Genomic DNA, 16,550 nt, shown 5'->3' on the forward strand with positions numbered 1-16,550 from the left:
ATGAAGTCGATGTCATCCGCAAAGAGAAGCAATTCGAGAGATCCCCAGAGATCGTAACCTCAGTTGATGAAGTCCTTGCGGTACGCCTAGGGAATCCAGCCGTTCTGGGCCTTTCTAAATTACTCCGGTGGTGTGGGTGTGCAAACTGCCCAACTTACTTACTTACTTATCCGGCGCTACAACCGCTTCGCAGTCTTGGGCTGCTGCAACAACTCACTATACCGCTCACGGTTCAGTGCTTTCGTCTGCTAATCCGTTATCCCGGCCGTTCTGGTGGACGCATCAACGACATTACTCAATCTCAGTTTGGACCTACCGTAAAGGACTTTACGGGCTGGGTCGTCTGGTGTCATTCTCATGATGTGATCAGCCCACCGGAGCCTGGCGACTCTAATTTGCTGCACGATGGTGAGATCACCGTACAGCGCTCGTGGAGCTCGTCATTGTAGCGTCTCCTCCATTGTCCTTCCACACATACGGGGCCAAAATTTCCTCTAGAGCATCTTCTTCTCGAACGCGGCTAAGAGGGCTTCGTCCGTTTTGGACAGAATCCATGTCTCAGAGGCATATGTGAGTACTGGGTGTATAACTGGGTTCTGTTCAGTCCTAGCGTCGTCCGTCGCGACAGGTATTTAGAGTGGAGAAGTTTCCTCAGGCTTTAGTATGACCGGTTGGCAACCAGCACCCTTGCGCATAACTCAACATCAATGCTGATGTCGGTGAGATGGCTTTTGACCCCAAATAGGTAAAGTTTTGGACGACTTCAAGATTGTGGTCACCTATCTGTACATCACCCCTGCGTGGATCAGTGTTTGTAAGCAGGGCCGCTGGTGGAGCCACCATCATTTTGGATTTCGCCTCGGTAATCTCTAACCCGAGGTTTTGTGCCGGAAGCTCGATCGTTTGATAACATTCTGCTACATAGGAGAGCCTCAAACCAATGATGTATATGTCATCAGGGTATGCCAGGACTCTGGATTGTCTTGTAGAAGATGGTCCCCGAAGTTTCCACCTCCGAGGCGCGGATGGCTCTCTCTAGCGCCAGAATGAAAAGGAGACATGCAAGCCCATCTCCCTGGCGTAAGCCCTTGGTGGTAGCAAAGGGCCCTGAGAGTTTTCCATCCACCTTCACCTGGTTTGTGATGTTGGCCATTGTCATACTTACAAGCCTGGTAAGCTTGGCCGGGATTACAAACGAACTCATTGTGTCGTATAGTCCCTGCTGTCATATGCGGCTTTACAATCAAATGAAGCGAAGGTAGGAGCTGTTGCTCCGCCATCTCTCCAAGATTTGCCAATCTTCTCCAAGATTTGCCGCTTCGTGAAGATCTGGTCAGTGGTTGATTTTCCTCTCTGATAGTTTCCGACTATCTCTTCGACGAATGGGACAAGTCGATCTTGTAAGATAAGAAAATCTTGTAGGCGGTATTCAACACCGTAATACCCCTGTAATTGCTGCAATCTAGCCTATTTCCCTTCCTGTATATGGGATTGATGATACCAAGATTCCAATCACAAGGCATCGATTCGCTATCCCATACTTCAGTAATAATTTGATGAATTTCCTGCTCGAGTGCTGCACCACCGTTTTTGATCAGTTCGGCTACTATTCCGTCGGTGCCTGGTGCCTTGTTGTTCTTGAGCCGACGGATGGCCATTCGTGTTTCATCTATGCTAGGTGGCAGTAGCATGATATCATCTACTAGTGGAGCCTCTAGCTGTTCGTTGAACTGATCATTTAGCAATTCATCAAAGTACTGAGCCCATCGCGAGAGGACCTCTGGCTGGTAACTGACCAGATCCCCATCCTTATTCCGACAGCAGGTCACCTTAGGTCTAAAGTTATTTCGGCGACCTGCTATCTCCTGGTAAAACTTTCTTCCTGGTCCGTAACGCACTCTGATTTCTTGAAGTTCCCGCACCCGCTGCTCTTCCCAAAGTTGTTTTTTGGTGCGGTGAACTTTTTTTTTTTTGGGCGGTCCGGTGGCCGAGGCGACAGCGGCGCCGGTCTTCACACGGCAGGGCCGGGGTTCAAATCCCATCCATACCGCCTCCCCGTACGAAAGGCTGACTACTTTTCTACGGGTAAAATTAGGTCACAGAAAGCCAGAAATGGCAGGCCGAGACCTCTCGAGGTTGTAGTGCCACAGAAGAAGAAGAAGAACTCTTTTCTCTTCTCTCCTGAGCCGTGAGTATTCCTCTGCGCATGCCCGCGTTCTATGCCGCTGCTGCATTACTCGGTATGCGCAGTTTTTACGTTCTGTCACATGTCTACATTCTTCGTCGAACCAGCCAGATCTGGTGTTGCCCCGACGTGGTGGGAGTGTGGAATTGGCACAGCTTATTATTTTTGTTTTTAGAGCGTTCCACCGTTCGCTCGTAGTTTCATATTTGTTTTCTGGTAGTAGAGCCTCACCTAAAGCGGATTTGAATGCCTGTTGGACGTGACTGTCTTTTAGGGAGTCCGTGTTGAGCCGAGCCTGCGTGTTAGCTTCGCCCCCATTGACGCGGGGACGGGCGATTCTGCAACGAATCACTAAGCCAACCAAATAGTGATCGGAATCGATGTTGGCCCCTCGATACGTTCTGACGTTCAACAATCTCGACTGTCTTCGGCGGCTAATCAACACGTGGTCTATCTGATTGGAAGTGGCTCCATCCGGAGACACCCACGTAGCTTTGTGAATGTCTCGGCGCGCAAACTTGGTACTTCCCACAACCAGATTGTTTGCAGCTGCAAACTGGACCAATCTACTACCATTGTCGTTACTGTGCTCATGTAGACTGTGACTTCCAATGTATTGGCGGTACATTGGCTCCCTACCGACTTTTGCATTGAATTCCCCCAGGATGATTTTAACATCGTGCCTGGGACACTGGTCAATGATTTTTGTGAGGCGGCCATAGAACAGGTCCTTCTCCTCTTCATCCTTGTCTTTGGTAGGGGCGTGAACGTTGATGAGGCTGATGTTGAAGAATCTGCCTCGCATGCGCAGGGTGCATAGCCTATCATTGATAGCCTTGAAGCCGATGATTTCGGATTTCAGCCGCGGACCGACGGCGAAACCCGTTCCGAGCATATGGTGGCGGTCGTGGCAGCTGAAGTATATATCGTAGCGGCTACTGCCACGCCTGTTATGCACACCATTCCCTAACCAACGGATCTCTTGTAGAGCTACGAGGTCCATGTTCAGTATGGCTAGGGCGTCATCAAGTTGCTTCAAGGCTCCGGCTCTGTAGAGAGTGCGTACGTTCCATGAGCCCATAAGAATGTTATTTTTTAGATGGTGCGGGGGTCTGATATCGTGGAATCCGGGTATCGCATAACTAAGCTAAGCTAAGTTTAAGCTTTCCGTAGTCGTTGAGTTACTTGAGGCAGGGTGACTGGCCCTGCGCTCAAGCCCCCAGGTACCTCTGGAGGGCCTCGTGGCAGTCAAGCCCCCAGGCGACCTGCTATCTCCTGGTAAAACTTTCTTCCTGGTCCATAACGCACTCTGATTTCGTGGAGTTCTCGCACCCATTGCTCTTCCCTAAGCTGTTTTTTCAGTGCGGTGCTCAAGTACCTCATAAAAATATTTCAGGACGGGTATCTAATGACCATATGTCCTGACAAAGAGCATGTTCAACAATTTCAGCTTGCATTGAAAACCTTTCATTGTGGGTCATCAACATACGTGCCAGCATCCCAGGGAATCTCTACAGTTGCATGGTGCTCAATAGTTCCGGTTGATCTTTGGTATAGTAGACTGCCTTGAAGTCAATGAATAGGTAATGTGTGGGGATTTGATGCTCCTGTATTTTCTGGAGGATCTACTGTAGAGTAGAAATTTAGCCAGTATTCTACTCTTCTCCAACAATTCCAGTATGGTAGCTTTCGACGCAAACTGTAGTAAGAGGGGAGCAAGTCTGGAGACTAGTTCACCTGGTTATCTGACTGACCTGGGACTTCCTGGTTGTCCGGACGGCACAAATCCTTACCGAAAGCCAGTAAATGAAACCTCTTCGGTCTCATCTTGATTAGCTTTGCCTCTTGCTATCACAGTTGGCCTCTGTTTTCAATTTTACCTAACCGTCAGTAGAACTTGTCTGGTAAACTTCTTTTTCTATTTTCCTTTCGTTTAGCATATTAAACAGATTGCAGATAACACGGTTCTCTTTGCCTTGCTAAACTGCAATTCCGTTAGAGTAAATGTCATTTTAATGTCCCATGTGTCTGTACAATTTCATCTCGATGTTATACAGTCAATCCTTCCGCCAAACGGGCTGTATCGGGTCTGCCATCCAAAAAAAAGGGTTCCGATCGGTAAAAAGGTTAAAAGAGGTTGAACAGAGCCACAAAGAGCGAGATGAAATCGATACGGCCACAATCCAAAGGAGAACAACCCTTGACTCGGTAATGCGATACCCGGTTGGTGTGGCACACAAAGTCTGGCATGTGCTGTGATCAGCTTTTGTAACTGTTAAATAATGCGCAAAAAAGAAATGCAACAAAAAAAAACAGAATTTCCTGTGCACAGCGCAATCGGTGTGTCATTTGTGCAACTGTTGCACTTCAATTCGTTACGTATGATGCTGCCATCTGTTGAGCGGTAGCGCGAAGCTGTGTATTTTACCGCGCTGCGACGCATAAATGCGCAGTGCGTTAAATAGCACGATCGTTTGGGGTCATTCGCTTTCCATCATCTGCGGGAAACACAGGGGAAGTTATGCAGTTCATCGCTCGTGCGTGAATAAGCAGCGTACGTGTATGGAAGAGCAGGAGCGACTGCATTCTCCCGAAGGGTGAACAGCCCACGAAGGCAGGGGTTTTCGCTCGTTTCATGATCGTGCTTTTATGAAGTTTGTTACGGTAAAAGTGTTCATCCACTTCGTTTTAACGGCTTTTCGTGAGAAGAGTCATCATTTAATAGTTTTTTTTAATAAATACACCTGAAAAAGACACAATAAGGTGCTAGCCGTCATACTTAAATTATAAACAAAATAAATACACATAAAAAAGAGTCGGAAAATATGGAACGCACTTTCGAAATATCCTCTGGGTTTTTTTTTAAATAAAATTGAATGAAGATAAACATATCAGACACTTGTATTGAGGATTGACTATTCAACTACGTGGTATCATTAGGTCTAGTAAGCCGAAAATGGCAGGCAATGACCTAATTAAGAGGTCGTTAGGACATGAAGAGAGAGAGAGATACAGGGAGAGTGAGAGAGAGAGAGACCAGACGTTTAAACCGCTTAGCGGGTTTGGTCTGCTGCAATAAATCTTGATACAGCTCTTCTGCTAATCACACGCACCAACGCCAACATTCGATCCCAATTTGCGCTTACAACGCCTCTTTTTTCCACGTAGAATGCCCAAAAGGACTTTATGGGTTGGGTTGTGCGGTGCCATTCTCATGACATGGCCAGTCCATCGGAGCATGGCGAGTCTAATTCGCTGCACGATGGTGAGAGCTCGTATAGCTCGTCATTGTAACGGCTCGTCCACTGTCCTTCCACACATTCCTTCCTTTGGCTAAAGACTGAATAGATGCCTCTCCCATTCACGGGCACTCAGTTTTGCAACTAAGTTACGCAAAGGGGTATCTTTTTATAATTATTGTTGTGGTGGTCCGGCGACCTAGGCGATAACGGCGCCAGTCTTGCAATGGCAAGAACCGGGGTTCAAATCCCACCCAGACCGCCTACCCGTACGCAGGGCTCACTACTTTGCTACGGGTAAAATTAAGTCACAGAAAGCCAGAAATGGCAGGTGGAGACCTCTCGAAATTGTAGTGCAATTGGCTGGTTGTATAATTATTGTATTATTAATTATTATTACATAATTTTTCACATTTTTGCCTAATTTTTACATAAATTTAAGGTATCTCAGCAGCGAAAGGTGAGTGCCGTGAGTGGGGAGGGCATCTGTTCAGACTTTAACCCTTCCTTCCTCGCTGGCTACTACTACAACCTCGAAAGGTCTCGGCCTAAAATTTTTGGCTTTCTGTGACTTAATTTTACCCGTAGCAAAGTGGTCAGCCCTACGTATGGCGAGGCGGTATGGATAGATCCTTCCAATTATTCTTCTCAGCATTTTCTGCTCGAACGCGGCTAAGATGGTCTCGTCAGTTTTGGGCAGAGTGTATGCCTCAGAGGAGTGTGTGTGTACTGGAGCTATTAAAATTCAGCAACGGAAAAAGTATATTATTAAAATTTATTACTATCACACTTTTCTACATGTTAGCCTAATTTTTCCCTTAATTTTAGGTATGTGAGTAGCGAAGTGGGGTCTTTATTCGGACTTTAGCAATATAATAAACTAAATCACACATAACATCCAGGACATAATGGATGGTAATCACCCCTGCAAAAGTAAAGTTCGGGATGAACCCCTTCCGATCCGGGTTTCTGTACTGCCCGTTGGCTGAAAGTTGTGTGTCGGCGTCGATAAAGCAAAAGCCGAGCAAAAGTTTCCCATCGGTTCGGTAGGGGAACCTTTTCGAGCAGTGATTTTGCTTGCTGCGATGTTCATTTTTCTTCCAGAACAGGCACAAATGTGTGCCCGTGAAGCTCACTGGAATGAATGAACGAATGAACAAGTGTGTGGAAGATTGAGAGAGAGAGAGAGAGAAAGAAAGCGGTACCGTAGATCGTTCACCGAGCCCCAGAATGAACGTTCGTTGCGCGTTCGGGATCGAACATTCGAACGGGAGCGATTCATTCGAGCAGTTGTGACTGATCGAGCCGGACGCGACCACACTCCGGTGCGTACATTGGTGTGGTGTGATCGTGTTATGTCTTTAGAGGAACACGCGCGTCGTAGGACAATCGTTGGCAAACACGGTTATTCGATCGTTGACCAGTTAACGATCCCAGTGCAGAAGTCTTAACGAGTAAGCTTAACTTATTGAACAGTGAGTTTGAAAGTGTTACCGAGGTGTTGGTGAGCGTGATTGTGAAGAAAAGCTATTGATGCTTAATTGTGATATATAATGCAGCAATATGCAGTAAAAGCCAAACGCAGTAAAACGATAGAAATTTTTGATCGAGTGCAATTTACGGGAAGTTTCCGAAAGTGATGGTGAAAAACCAAAATGGTGTACTACGCAAATAAGTCCTAACACTCGTGCACGAAACATTGGTCGTCCCTAGTGTACGTCGGTCCGACAAAGCTAGGTCCAGTGTGATACGATACGTACTAGGTTTTGGGGGGATTTCAACACACAAAATAAAATACGCACACAAAAGGACATTCGCTCATTTCCGGTCGCGGTTTAAAATCGCCCAGCGTCAGTATTTCAATTCCCACAAGTGTCCACTTGTGCAGGGTCGCGCAAGGGGAGGGTAGTCAGGGGTAGTGGTAGGGAGTCGCTAGTGGATCATCATCTCCCCCCTGAGGGGGCTCAAAGCAGCAGTTCAGGCAAAACAGGGGAGCGTGTTTAGTGTACGCAATGTCCAGCGCATGGCCCCCGGGGCCAACCGGAACCGGAAGGGCCCGGAACCGTGGCGGTACGGCACCGCCCATCAATCAATGGCTGGTGGGGCGTCCGTCAACCGTCAACCGTCCGCTATCAACGGTACGGTTGCTGCTGGTGGTAACACTCGCGGTGACTGCCGTCCTGCTATCAAACGGTGCGCACGGGTCGACGGTACCGGCCGCCGGTGAGCTCGGCGAGGACGACTATTCCGGCGCTATTCAGGATCTCGAAACGGGCTGCATCAATCGTTGCCCCGATCAGGTAGGTGATCCTTTTAGCATCTGTTTTCGATCCATTTCATGATTAAATCCAGCTATGATCAAGTTACCAAAAATCTCGGTTCGAAGTCACTGCTCTAGATTGGACTATCATTGACTTGATGCAGTGCGAGAACCTACGCACGCCGTAAAGTCTTAAGAAATTTCTTGATAAATGAGCCTACTGGATCCTAAGGATGCTTAGCCTTAGATCACTTTTGTCTCATCTTGGTTAAAAAGTCTAGCTAATTCAACAAACTGAGAAAACCCATACGGAGGGCGGTATGGTGTCTTCCTTCTTGGTCTAACGATCTCTTAGGTCATGCCTGCCATATCTGGCTTACTAGACTTTTTCATACCGCATAGTTTGACTATCCAACAATGGGGGAACGGTCCAGATAGGTTTTGAACCCTAGTCCTGCCGTATAAAGAACGGCTCCACTGTCGCTTCTGCTACTGGGCCGCCCCACATCTGGTGTCCGAAGTGGTAATGACACAGGCCTTCACACGGCAGCACCCCTAGACCTACTCATCCAGCTACGAATAAAACTAAACCACCAAGATCTCCTAAGGTAGTGGTCCAGGTTAAAAAAAACATAATAGGGAAGAATGTATCTCGTACTCCTAATTGACTCATGATTGATGCAGGTGCACCAGCGTTAATAGCTTTATAGCCTCCGATCGAATTGCGCTTCAAAAGCTTGTCGATTGTCGATGAATCAAACCTAACGCGTGATGATGCGCAACAAACGATGTGGCAAAAAAATAATTATGAAGGTGACTATGTGTGCATACGCAAAAAAATGCTAACGCGCAACACTTGCCTGCCATAAAACCTGACGCACCAGAGACGAGCTTCCAGTGGGATAGATGACAGTGTAGCAATTGCTATACTTTATCAAGATCATGTACTCCGCCGGAAGAACGGTTTTTTTTTTTTAGCTCGGAGTTGGAAGTATGCAGTAGTGCCTTTAACGATAAAGTGTATGCTCGCAGCTTGAGTCACGCTAATGAGGGCTACGGTAGGCAAGTGATATAGAATCGATAACCTACTTACCGCCGTCGGAAGAATTTGCTTGAGATGCACTTCTACGCATCTGTGACGCTTCTGTGATGTGCACGAGAACAAAGGCAAGGAATTCAGGTTTCGAAAGGGCTGAAGAAGAAAAAATATGAAACATGGTCTCTGCCTTTAACGCAAGCTACTTCGGGATGTGATGTGATATGTTACCCCAGACAGCTCTCCAGCACTCGATCAAAAAACTTTTACCAGCATCGCATCGAAACGAATTTGCCGTGGGTAACTGCAGAGTCTTGTCCTCAAATTGCAGATATCTGTAAAGTTATTGCTGGTTGCCCGCAAAACGATTGATCTTTCCTCTTCCCTCTTCTCACCTTTTCCCTTCCCTTTGGACCCATTTTTCGCGCAATCGCTCCTCCACCTGTCCTCTCTCCTGGTAGTGAGGGCTGACTATCTAGCCTGGGAACAATAATAAACCTTAGTAGAGCCCGCCGCCATTAACTGACCACGCAAGAAGAAGAAGTCTGCATCCTCCCATTCACATCTGTTTCGCTCTCTCCCTAGTTTGGTGGGTACTACACACATGCATGCACACACCTTTATTGCTCCCGTGTGGAATTGAACACAAGGCTTAGGTGTTTTTTGTCCCATTCACTTACTCACTCTCTCTGAGGAGCATGCCGCCTGTCAACGAGGCTATAAAACGATCGGCATTAGAAGGCCATCGGTTGCTTCCACGGTCTAAGTCGTTGACCAGTATTAAGCGCTGTTTAAGCACAAAATTGGAAGCTGTTTGTGATCGGTCGGATTTTGGTTATCAATTATCTACCAGATACAGGTAAAGCTGTCTGGATGTGGTGTGATTTCCACTGCCGAAGTTTGAGCGCTGCGAATCCGAAGGCATCGTGCGTGAATTGGAATTGGAAGATTGGATGCAGGGTCGCCACATACCGGAGCATAAAGTCCGCCTGCTGCTGGGATGCTGGTGCGCCGTTAGCTTAGCTGCTGCTGCTGCTGCTAATACACTCATAATGGAGGCAAAATTATAATACCTTCCCCGTTCTTCGCCTGCCCCATCGTACCCGGCACAGCCCATCCGTGTTGACCTTATCTGTGACAATTTGTGGTGTTGCGTTTCCACTACCGTGCACACGATTGCGCCTCCGCAATCGGTAAGCGAACAATGCTGTACCTCAGCTTAGCGTTACTCCCCTAACCCGGCCCACTCGCATACCACCTGTTCCACACCCCTCTTAGCCGAGGAATTGAAGGGAGGGAAGAAGAATTTAACGCTCGCGCCTACCGGAACCTGGTGCTGACCTGGAAAAATGATTGGTCCACCACCGTATGCTCTAGTGCATACGGCGGGCAGCAGTACGCTTTTTGGCCCTTTTTTTTCTATTCCCTCAACCTCAACTGCCCGCCGACGGCCCATCGTCTCTACTCGCTCGGCTACGTTTTTTTTCGCATGTGGTTCTGGGGCGGTACGGATTCTGCACACGGACGCTTCCATGTAGAAATGTGGCACGCACTTGTTGCTCGTAGCGGGTACGCGTACATCAACGTACGAAAATGGTGGTTAGAATGAATGGAATGGTTTTTTGTTGTTGTTGTCGTTTTTTTTTTTGCTGTGATGTTGACGATTCTAGTGACTGTAAGCCAGAGCTGGTTTAGACGGTAAATCGTTGACGGCGTCGCTGCTAATTCTGGAAGCTTAGTGTTTTCATATAAGCCGAGCATTTATGAAGATTATTTTCAGATGATCATCGGATCTTCCTCCTCTTCTTGGGGATAACAACTTCCAGGGCAGATACGACGAATGCCCTTCGGTCCTTTCGAAAGCAATCGATTGCTGGCGACGTTTCAGTAGGTTTTAGTGAAAACATTTTGGCTCCACTTTGACCATGGACTTCCGCTTTTCCAGTACAACACCTGGACCAGAACCAAGATTTAGTTTAAGAACTATTCGCTCTGAGATTTTTTCAGAAACAGACTCCAACGATTCTGTAATCCACCGATTTCTGGATTAAAAGATCAATTACGAGGTGCGGTAACGATACGTCACGCGGTACTGCATTATGAAGTGTGTGTGTGTGGACGTCCCGCCTGATCGATGATGTCAACATAACGGGTGATGAGAACTGTTTCGCACGGAAGCGCCTGGTAGCACGTCGTCAAGGTTTTATGGCTTAGAGCCTTTGCTCTAGCCTGTGTCTTGGGAGGTTACGTTTAATCTCAAGGTGCCGATTAGTCACTATCTACTGATGGCCCAACATTGCTCTAGCCATCAAAGACATTCAGGTAGACTTATTATGTCATGTCTAGTTCTGGGTGATCAATCATCGTATACATTTTAACTGGCTCAACTTTTTAGAAGGTTTGTTGAAGTTACATTACGTTTTATGTAATTTTTCAAGCGGTCTACGAAAATCATTTTTCTTCTGAAATTGAATGTGGGGCTACTGCTCTAGGGGTGGTTCGATAGCCAAGGCGATAGCGGTATCAATATTCATACGGTACGGTTGGGGTTCAAATCCCATATCGACTGTTCTCCCTTAGGGAGGATCGGGCCATCATGACCATGCAAGTCGGTCCAGAAAAAGAAGATCACTCCTGTAAAGGTCTCGCAAGGTCCTACCATTTCTGGCTCTTTTTGTACTGAATAGGTAGTTCTTTATACGGGGGGACGGTCCGATCGGGTTGGCGGAATGCCTGGTCCTGCCTGTGCGAAAATCGATTCCTCGGAAACCTCAGCCAACCAGACCGCGCTCCCGTCATCACTTTGATGGAAATTCTTCAACTTTTTAGACTCAACACAACAATTGGTTCATGAGCCTCTTCTACTACTTTTTTCCCAGTTCAGGCTGGGTTAGAAGTAGTTTAGATTAGCTTGATCGTTTTTCCACGTTCCGAACCGATCGACCGATTCGATTCTGCTCCCTTTCCGGCTATTTCCGTGCACACGCGTATAGCCCATACACTATGTTGATTCTAATTACGTACGTGTTCGGAATGTCTCTCAACCGTCTGCCCATAGTTACACAGTCAATTGAACAAAAAGTCATTTTTATGTCTTCCTTATCGCGTAACGGTGGCCCTGTAACTGTGTCCCCCTCTGTGAGGTCTCGCGGGGTATTTCGAAAAAATCCTTTTAACTTCAATTACAAAAAAAAACACACACACACACACACAACGTCAGAACCACTTCGACGTGGCATGTGTGTGTGCGTTTCTTCTTCTTCTGTAGTCTGTCTTCAGGTTTTTATGTTTGTTTTTTTTTTACGTTCGTCGATAATATTCCCGCGCAAGAGTCCGAGCCACGCCGAGGACCTAATCGTCTTCCCTTTGGTGATTAGATAGTGCTCGGTTTGGAATACGCTCGGTTTGGTACAACGCGCGCTAATCAGTGGTACTAGTGAAAGGAAATAGGCGAGAAATAAAAATAAACCGAAAGGAAAACATTAAACCAATTCCTGCAAAACGGTGAAGTTTCGAGGCAATCAGGAAAGATGATCGGGTTTGGATTTGAGAGTGTTTCTGCTCGCTCGCGAGACAGTTTTGGATGGTTGGAGCAAGCAAAACAAACAAAAAAAACACACGCACACAGGCACAAGGCGATGGTGAAAAATTAGTACAGTCACATCTCGTAAATTCGTGCCAGTGTAAGATCGATAAGAAAAAAAAACAAATGGTGGCACAAGATGGCGCACTGGTCGAACTTCGAGGATCTGTGTGTTACGAAGTGGCCGGGCTTGTTCGCAAGGGCGAGCCAGCATATCAGAGCGCTCCGGCACATCTATCAGGTTGTTTGCGTTTTGCTCGTTCGCTCGCTCGTACCGATTATGACTAACGTCTTCTTTTTGACGCTTTTTGCTTTTGCCTGTCAGTCGAACGCTCCAGCAATCATCGATGCGCCTGGACCCTGCGGGGGAAAACTTTAACTGCACGACCGATCGCATCTCCGTGCCTCACGGAGATGACGGAATAGGTTCTCGCGCACTCACAGGATCAGCCGGGGTAACGCCCTCTCTCGGATGTGTGAGTGCTGTGCCGTACCGACGTCCTCCGAACAGTGTGAACCATCTGTACCGTGTCGAACTGTGAAGCGAGAAGCGTCGTTGAAATGAGGTCCCGTGGCAGCGAAATGATTGCTCTCCTGCCCGGGACCGATCCTCGCGACCCGTCTGGAACAGTCGAAATATTAAAAACAAACTGCCATTTCTTTACGCGGAACTAATTATGGTGGTGAGGTCACGTATAATCGAAGCTACTGTTAACCGCACTGTGTGGCGATGTGTGATATCTCGTCCATCCCTGCCACTCCAAAAAAAAAAAAAGGACCCCAAACACTTCGACTCCTAGAAAACGCATCATTAAAATCCAGCTGCCGATAATGGGTGAAAACTGTAGTTGCCGGTCGTGGTAAACAAAAACCCCGGGCAATGGCGACCAAGGGGTGACATAGTTCAGCCGTGAAATGTCGTAAAATTGAAGCTCGTAAAACCGCGCATGAAGGTTTTGGAAGCTGGCGATAAACGAAATAATTAAATGAAAAAAGAAGAATATTGTTCCTTACCGCTCAGCTACACACTGCGCGTAGCGCTAAATCACCGCCGCACTCAACCCTGGCGGTTTTGTCAGGCGCGAACCTCAACCCCTAGGAGGTCTATGATAACCTGCCACTTTGCCGTCAACGGTTCAGCACCGGTCGCTACGGGTCGACCGACCGATGCCCGAGATCTGGGATGGAACAATTGAAATCCACGATCAGTCATTTCGATTGTGTGACTATTGAGTGTTGTGCTGCTGAGCACGCCGGGAGTAATTTGCGTGCAGCATCGAAATGCAACCAGCTGAGGTCACACACAACGAATCCGCGTGTCACCAATGTTCGCCGTCCAATAGCCAATTACCGTACACTGGACCAGGGGAGCGGTGGGGAAAACGAACGTAGGGGGATCACATCGAACTACCCGGTAAAGAGAAAAAGAAAGAGAGAGAGAGAGAGAAAACGAGTTCATACAAATAATAAACGCGTAACGTCAAAACGGCTTTCGTGGTGACGGGGACGTGGTGAGCGCGTCCAACAAAAAAATCCATTAAATTACCCTCCGCATGCAAAACGCAACCAAGTAGATGGGTCAGTTCGGCCACAAATCTCGTGCGGTAGTGTTTGGGATCTTCTCTCCCTTTTCCAAAACCACCATCCCCACCGGGCCGGCCCACCGTCCCCCCAAAAACAGGAAACCTACATCCGGCAGTTATTTAATCATTATTGTGCCGGGCTTTTTTTGTGACATTCATTTTTTTTTTTTTCGTTACTGCCGCTTGTTTGCCGCGGCCGCATGTCTGGCTGGTCGAGTGGATTTCGGGAAAAGGTTTCCCACTGGCAACATAGAACTGGGGGTTTTCGTTGACGAAAGGGATCAGTGTTGACAGTTCGGGATATTAAGGAATTTCTTGGAGATTTTGGCTGCAGTGAGAATTAGAGTACAGCAGGAAGGTACAAGGTGACTAAGTTAGCTCAGAACTCCATAGCACCGTCCAGCGATGGAGGCTTACCGAGCGGAAAGTCCTTGTGGAAGTTGTCGACACTAAACGTCATACGTCGTCGGCGTTATCGGTCTTGTAACAGGGGCATCGTCATCAGTAGACCCTCCCGCTGACGTTCCGGTAAGATGTGTAATGCACAGCGTGTGGAATGTCAGTAATTTTCTTCCCCATCGGCAACCGTTCCCAGCAAACTCCAGCTAACGGCAATAATAGTAAAATAAGTACACAGACCAGAATTCGAGAATCCCTATCGCTGACTTACAGGGCTTGAAGCTTCTACGCACCACACACACACACACACTCGCCCTCAGCTCCGTTGGTTGAAGTGATAGCAGTCACTGATCGTAATTGGTTGCTTAGTACAGTGCGTCTGACGCCTTATCGACGCGTGGTTTTGAAACTACCTCCGCCCGACAGCTCGGTAAGAGGACGCACCACCAGCACACGACACACACTCGTACAACGGCGACCCGGCTATCGCCCGGTGACTCGCGATGACCTGTGCAACCCCTTCAAGTTGTCAAGTCAGGCAGCGCGTCGTTATTCCAGGATACCGGTCCGGTGTGTGTGTGTGTGTGTCCCGGGTGACTCCGGGAGCGAAAGATTTATGCTTTCGCTTAACACGCCACCGGCCACCGCGTCCCAACCACCCGTTGTGGTTTGTACGGTGGTGTTGTTTTTGTTTTGGTTTTTCGCTTACTGTTCTGTCTGCCTAGGCGCAACTTCGGCAGATTGGTTCGCGATAATCCCGCGCAACAAACAGCGGTGCATAGGTAGGGTGCGCTTGTGCAAGGTACGGCCGAAGCCACGTACGAAGCGCCAGAAGCCGGTAACTATCAGCCTGACTGGGACCCACGGTATCAGCACGGTTCAGCTAAGCTTGTCAGCTCGGCTGTCATTTTACTGCTCCGTTACTGCCGAATCTCGCCGTTGCGTTCTCGGGTTCTCGGGTATCAAGCGCCCTTTTTGTTGGTCTTCTTTTGCACGTTAGTGCATCAACGCCTTCATGGGTGGGATGCTGAGATACATTTGGTGTATTATTAATTGCACTAGGGAGAATAATTATGTGTTCCGTTCGACTGACACTTACCGACTGACTCTTGCTGGTGGGTGACATCGCCTGCCCGTCTAACCTCCACCGGAACACCGGAACAATGGTCTAAACAAACCGCACACTTCCATCGCCACCTGTCCAACCTCGACCGTGGCTCGCATCGCAGTGAATGGGTTAGAGAGCTCGCCCGCATCTACGCGTCCTCCAGGCTACCGTTTGTTATTGTAATGCGGCCCAGCGCTTGGGCAAAGATCACACGAGATCACCGAATCTCGTTCTCGTTCCGGTTCACTGCCACACACACACAGGCGTGCTATTGTCGACCCCCTCGCTAGAACACTGGTCCAGCAGCATCGGAAACGGTTGTCGGATGAGTTCTGTGCTGGTTACACTAGCCAATCAGTATTCGCGTGTTGGTGGCGATGAGTGGCGTCGACGCAACACAGATCACTACCAGATTAGATCTCTGCGTGATCTCTGCGCTTGGTCTGCGATGCAACAGAGAACTGGACAGTGTACAATGCTGAGCTCTATGTGACGCAGAGAGAGAGAGAGAGAGCGAGAGATAGAAGCGCTCAACTCCAAAAAGTTAGATGTGATGCGACTTTTGCAGGCTTTGCAAAAAAAAGTAGCATCCCCATCCTCATGCCCACCATCTGATATGCTACTTGAAGTCGTAGAGATTAGTCGTCGGCGGGTGTGTGAAGAAGCGTATGGTTCGACGCGAACGGGTCACACACAAAAAAAAAAGAAGGACAGAAACCGCAGCCGGCCACAGTCCGGCGTTTTGTCATCGCGGCACGAGAAGAAGTTGCAAATTGAGTTCACGGAAATCTCAATCAAACACTGTTGTCAGAAACGGCACATCCAGCTGGTGGTTGGCTATTTGCCGGGCAACTATATTGCGCTGATAGGGACGCATGCTGGATAGCAGGGAATGGGGACCAATGGGGTAAGAAAAGTGACTAGGCCCCATTGCACATTCGGCACCCGAGGTGAATTAATAGCATTGAAACTGATGCCACTGTGGCTTTGCTAAACCTTTGCTGGGATAGCTTAGGAAGGTGAGCGGAGATAAATTGGAGTGTAGCGGAGGGACTCTCACCAAAAAAGAGCTCAAACTTCTCATCGCCTGATCTACCGGATCGTTTCACGTGACCGGGCATGTCATCGATACCCGAAAGCCGTTCCGGCATCGGACG

The 16,550-nt window shown here is 48.1% G+C and overlaps 1 protein-coding gene across 4 annotated transcripts in view; it reads left to right on the forward strand.

Moving 5' to 3' along the window:
• Positions 1 to 6,540: 6,540 nt before the first annotated feature.
• LOC118508767 (protein sevenless) overlaps positions 6,541 to 16,550 on the forward strand; it is a 33,333-nt gene continuing 23,323 nt past the window's right edge. The window contains exon 1 of one of the 4 annotated variants that reach the window (XM_036048512.1): positions 6,541 to 7,724. In XM_036048512.1, the coding sequence (XP_035904405.1) occupies positions 7,437 to 7,724 (288 nt within the window). In that variant the 5' untranslated portion in view covers positions 6,541 to 7,436. The remainder of the gene's footprint in view (positions 7,725 to 16,550) is intronic. The other 3 variants (XM_036048511.1, XM_036048513.1, XM_036048518.1) reach the window with 3 other exon arrangements.

Source organism: Anopheles stephensi, chromosome X (genome assembly GCF_013141755.1).
Source record: "Anopheles stephensi strain Indian chromosome X, UCI_ANSTEP_V1.0, whole genome shotgun sequence".
Lineage (NCBI taxonomy): Eukaryota > Metazoa > Arthropoda > Insecta > Diptera > Culicidae > Anopheles > Anopheles stephensi.